This window comes from Gastrolobium bilobum, unplaced genomic scaffold, assembly GCF_033153095.1.
Source record: "Gastrolobium bilobum isolate Gb01-03AN ecotype WA unplaced genomic scaffold, APGP_CSIRO_Gbil_v1 utg1929, whole genome shotgun sequence".
NCBI classification, from domain to species: Eukaryota; Viridiplantae; Streptophyta; class Magnoliopsida; order Fabales; family Fabaceae; genus Gastrolobium; species Gastrolobium bilobum.
Window position 1 is genome coordinate 6,292 of NW_026898961.1, and position 5,879 is coordinate 12,170.

General features: G+C 32.1%; 1 protein-coding gene across 1 annotated transcript; it reads right to left on the reverse strand.

Moving 5' to 3' along the window:
- Positions 1–261: 261 nt before the first annotated feature.
- Positions 262–1,065, reverse strand: LOC133285831 (uncharacterized). The gene has a single exon (XM_061483123.1). The coding sequence runs from the start codon at positions 972–974 to the stop codon at positions 606–608; it is 369 nt and encodes a 122-aa protein (XP_061339107.1). The 5' UTR covers positions 975–1,065; the 3' UTR covers positions 262–605.
- Between the last annotated feature and the right edge of the window lie 4,814 nt (positions 1,066–5,879).

The window sequence follows — 5,879 nt, forward strand, 5'->3', positions numbered from 1 at the left end:
TTGTTGTTTTTGGCTCCTAATAGGAGTATTATTTATGTATCAAGCTTGTAGCATATGATCTATATGCTACAGCTTAAGGGGGAGTGTTAAGAGTGTTAGTGTTAATAGTGTAGAAGTCTCATTTTGAGTGTGTCTCTTTGTATTCTTCAATTGGTTTGATATATAATAGCACCAATGTTGTGTAGTTTAATACAACAAGGATTACTATCATTTCCTCTCGTATCTATAATATTCAACAGAATAAATGCAAAGGATCCTGTTCCACTAGCTATCTTCTTTCTATCAGCACTGTGTTGGGAGAACTTACAACCAAGAAAATGATAACTTCATGTTTAGATTAACGGAAAAGCAACTTTTTTTTTTCAACTTCTACTCAAATTGAATTGAAACCCACAACCACAACATGTTCAAACACTACAACCATGATTTTGTCAACCATGTTAAAATATAATCCAAACATACTAATAGCATTTAATATTTAGAGACAACAGCATGGCATAATTCTCTACACAAAGAGTTTCAATATGACACAAATTATGGAACTATTTATTGAATGGTAGCCCCTGCAGCTATAATCACGTTATTAGCTAAAACAACACGGTTGATCACTTCTCTTGCAACTTCTTCGGTTCTGTGTTTACTCGCTCAAGCATTAAACGTTCTTGAACCATAGATATATAAATTCCAGCTTTGGTGTCCACGCTTTCATCAGCAGGCACGCCATATAACTCTTCCAAATGGCTCATCAAGTCACCCCTTTTGTCTGCTACAACAATCGAAACCTTAGGATTTGACTGTGCAATTGCATAGTCATGGTGCACCACAAATCCCACTGATGCAGGGGAAGGAGAAGAATGATTTGGCTTCACATTGGTAGTTGTATAATGCACAGTTGATGAAGGCTTTGGTCCCTTATAGAAAGGTGCCAATTTTCCTTTCAAGAACCCTCTGCTACGCTTTCGGTTTGCCTCCATTTTCACTAGGAAATTATGATAACACAAAAGTACTAAATGAGTGTACGGTGTTAATTCCAGTAGTTCAGTAACAAGAGGGTGTGGGGTATTTATATTGTTTTGTGAGTGCCCTTTTGTGCATAATTTGATTACAGATAAATATGAACCATATGGTCCCGCATCTAAAAATCTAGAGGCATAATCTCTTTAAACTTGTATTGGCTCCCTGGTTTATTCCAATTGTTAGTTAATTAAGTTTGGTTGCTTCAAGAAATATCAAGTTTTTCTTAAAGAATCGATAATTTTATTTCTATACTAATACTTTAGCTAGAAAAATCTAGCCTACCAAGATTGGAAAAGGATCAGATTCAGTCTTTGTGGAACCAAATTTCTTGTGAAGTTAAGCTGCATAGGGCATCTAGAGAGCAATCATATCTTTCCCTTCATATGGATTGGTTATGCTTTAATGATTTTTTGACACGTACTTCTAGCTCGCTGTTATGAAAAATGGGATATGCTTATTTTAGGAGTTTTGTGTAAAGGGATACATGGCTCCACATTATGCTTGAGAGTTCAGATTTTAGAGTAAAGGGATTTATACTCCATCCACTATACCCAAGCTTTTCTACTATGTATGTACCATCACCTCATTAAGATACGAGAAACCTAAGAATTTGTTGGTTTTCTATGTACTTAGGAGAATTGGCTATTTAAGCACTTTTTGGGGCCACTAACACGGCGAGTGACCAGATCTTAGTACAGCATAAGAGGAGAGGGAAAACCATATCTTCAAAAGGACTGTAGAAAACAATAGTGGATAATGGATAAGGATAGTGTCTTTAACAATACTTAGCATAGTCTCAGGGGAGCATTTTCTTATAGCAAGAGCCAAATCATTCTGCTTGCCTTCCAATATGAAACTCTAATTTTGGACTTTTTATTTATTAGTAAGTTATATAATTTTATAAAAGGGGTTAAATAGATAAATTGAAAATTTTCATAAATGTCCATGTTATTGTGTATATATATATATATATATATATATATATATATATATATTACACAATAACATGGACATTTATGAAAATTTTCAATTTATCTATTTAACCCCTTTTATAAAATTATATAACTTACTAATATAATTTGTAACTTAAGGCCCATAATTGGTTAGGTCTCTTAAATTCAATTCGTAAGTGTGTTAGGTCAATATGTGTAGTATTTGTAACTTAAGGCCCATAATTGGTGAAAACTATTATTACAGTTATATTATAAGGAACATTTTCCTCCATTCTTGACTATTCTTTCCATTAGGTTCTTAGCCATATTGAGGTAGTTACAGAAGAATATCCTAATACTCTTGACTATTGACATATTAAGTATGTGTAATGTAATTGTTTCATGTGATATTTAGATTTACCATTTTTTAAATTAATTTTGAAGGAACTAAGTTATATATATATATATATATATATATATATATATATATATATATATATATATATATATATATAGAGAGAGAGAGAGAGAGAGAGAGAGAGAGAGAGAGAGAGAGAGAGAGAGAGAGAGAGAGGGAGGGGGGGAAGATCTTGTTCTTAAAGTACACATTTGTGCACAATATCTGAAGTTTTTTGAAGGTAACTAATCTCAAACACATATTCAAGAGATACACAATTACTTAATATTTTTTTTTTTAAGTGTTATAAATGATAATGTTCACATAATAAGTGATGCAATTCTTACAATCTTAAAAAAGATTTAGGTTTGATGTGTCTAATCAATCTTTTAGCATATACATTCTTAGTATATTAATAATGCATGCTTGATTGCAACAGGGATGCAGGGTGGGTGCCCTGTGTCTTATGAGTTGGAGAGGCATCTAATTGTTGTACGTAAGATCTAGCTTTATTGGCTTTGCGTTTCGTGTTTGTGTGTCCATAATATGTATGCTCTTGCAATCTTTCTTTGCTTTAGTTTGATGGGGCAAGCAACGGTTGAGAAGAGTAAAATGGTCATGTACTTCCACAAGAGACGAAGTCCTAAAGTAGTTGAGGATTCAAGGATAAGATATTCCAACTGATTATTGTCTAGTCGTCCATCGAACAAATGCAACTTGGGTTTGTTTGGATTCTTGGTTTTTAAGAGAGTTTTGAGTTTTTCACTGCTATGGAATTTGAATAAGAACAAGAGAGTGAGTTTTGAGTATTAATGGAAGTAAATTACAAGACATTTCAATAAAATTGTTGTAGGTAGGCGATCTCAATTTGATTTATTACTATTTTTATCTTTAGGAATTCAGCTATTCATAATCGATAATTAGTTAGAAAATATCCATTTCAGTTATTCACGGGATTTACGTTTTTGGCAAGAACTGGCTTCGACTTTATCTTTGGGAAGGGCTGCTTTTCCTATGAATAAAGGGCAAGAGAATCTAATCCTAGCTAGATCCAAAAGTGAATTAGCTTTATATTTTTCTAGCGTATCAATCCACAATTTTTTTTATTTCTTTTTTTGAGTTAATTTAACTCTAATTATCTTTTTGAGACGATTTGACTCCTTTGGTATCTCCTCAAGTTTTGACTTTTGCAGGCTATGAGACTAATCTGGAGTTCGAAAAGATAAGAGATGAAGATATTTAAATCCCTCCAAAAAATAGTACGTGGGGATCGAACCGAAGCGCTTTTCTTTCAACTCTCTTTCTACCAATTGAGCTACTACCATTTAGTTCAATTCACTTTTTTCTTCTTTAATTGTCTTATGGTATAAAAAAAATGTAATACTTGTTCTGGAACCACATAATTAGAGTCACGTAGATCTTAGAAGATAAAGTTTAAGTTAAAATGAATTTTATCCGAACTCTCTAACCTATATATAAAAACTCTTTATAAATAATGAGTTGAACATTCTCATACCTTATCATCCATTATTATTGTGCATACACATTATCCTTTTGACTTCTAGCCTTTTTCTTGTACACAATAATTTGTCACCATGTATCTACTTCATAATCATATCTCATATTAACTACTATCCTCTTGGGACAAAGAGCGGAAATTTTCTTATATTTAAAATTATGTAAAGAGCTGTCTTCAATTATATGCATGAATAGACCCTAAAACAATTATGTTTAGAATAATGATGCTATTGATTTTATTGTTTTACTTTATATAATCCAAGATTACTTTAACTATTTAGTATAATTAAATGGAAGATATAGGCTGTTGAATACTAAGATTAAAGTATTTGTGAGTGACAACAAGAGATTTACTTAACTTTGTTGCTAAGACCGCCAATTATTGAAGAATCTAAATATGTTGCAACTGTCTACTTTGTTGCTAACCTGTAGCTAGAGGATATGTCGTAGAATATTCTTATTGAAGTTTTTTTTATTTAATTGTTTTTTTAAAATTTATGATTCTTGGATGAGATTGGTTTTCCTCATTTTTTGAACAAAAAACAAAAAAAAAAGCTGGAAAAATCCCCCAAACCTCCACGAGTATTCTCTACTAAAATCCATGGTGCATGGTTTGCAAGCTATATTCAGATATTGATGCTAGGCAAAGCGTTAGGGAATTGAACATTAGTGGACGTATGGGCATAATTTCCATACACTCGGACTAATTTTACAATGGCCCAATCCAGCTCTACATTAACGCTATTAATTATCAACTTAATTGTAAAATTATCTTGAGCGAAACATTATTTTATGATTAATGAAAAATTAAATTTTAACATTACATAAAAATAACGAGTTAAAACATATTTTCATAATTAATTTTTTTAGTTAATAAATTTATCTTTTTAAATTTTTGAAGTCTAAAAAATTTTTAAGTTATTAAAATAAAGAAATATTTTTCTCATGTTGCATGAGACAAATTTTTTCATACAACACTCAAAAAGTGAGTGAGATCCATTTTTTCTTTCTCTCTCTTCTTCTTAGTAAGTCATACCTATTTTTTTGTGTAACATGAAATAATTTGTCTTATGCAATATGAGAAAAATCAAATCTATTAAAATAATACAATATTTTTTAAAGCTTCTTCCGTGAATTGATGCTACTAATGCATTGATTCTACCTAACTCCTACTTTACATGCATTTTTCCACCTTATATGGCGATACAAATAGAGTTAGTTTTTAAGAAGACATATTGAGTCAGTGTAACATCTCTGTCTCGAGCCGGTTCAATTAACATACATATGATATAAACAGAAACAGCAGAAGACTTAACTTACAAAAGTACGAGTTAACTTTTTCATTTTCTCATTAGGCGTAAACAAAAATCCGACAGAGTAACCTCTGTAAATCGGATAACTGGGGATTTTCCAATATCACTCTCAAGAGTTCCTGATAGACAGTTTGAACAATACATATATCCAGAAGTACTAGTCATGCAAATATACTTAGATACCCATCTATGGGTGCATGCAGAACCTAGCTCCGTGCCACTAATCTAATAGCATGCAATCCAATACATAACATAACTGAATACTACCTAGTCATATCAAGTTATCAAATAGCTCTATATGAATGCATCTATACAAAGCATCAAAACAACAGTCATACAGTCCAACCATAGTTCCTCAACCATGGTGGAGCACTCAAGTAGGAAAATCATCAAATATTCAATATGATTCCATGAGATCTAGTTTCATTCAAGTAACGGATTCTAGCCAATTGAAAGGATCTTGTGATCAATCCAGGGATCATTTCGATTCCATTAGGAATGAGGATTCGAAATATCACACATTGATCAATCAAAGAGATATTCAACAACTAAAAGAAAGATCGATTCCTCAATGTGCCGACTATTCATGGAACGTGAGAAGCAGATGAATAATCATCTGCCAAGAGCCAACCGTTCTTTTTTCTCTGACAGATGGTCAGAACGTCATCTGGGGTCGAATCCTACTGAGAGGTCCACTAGAGA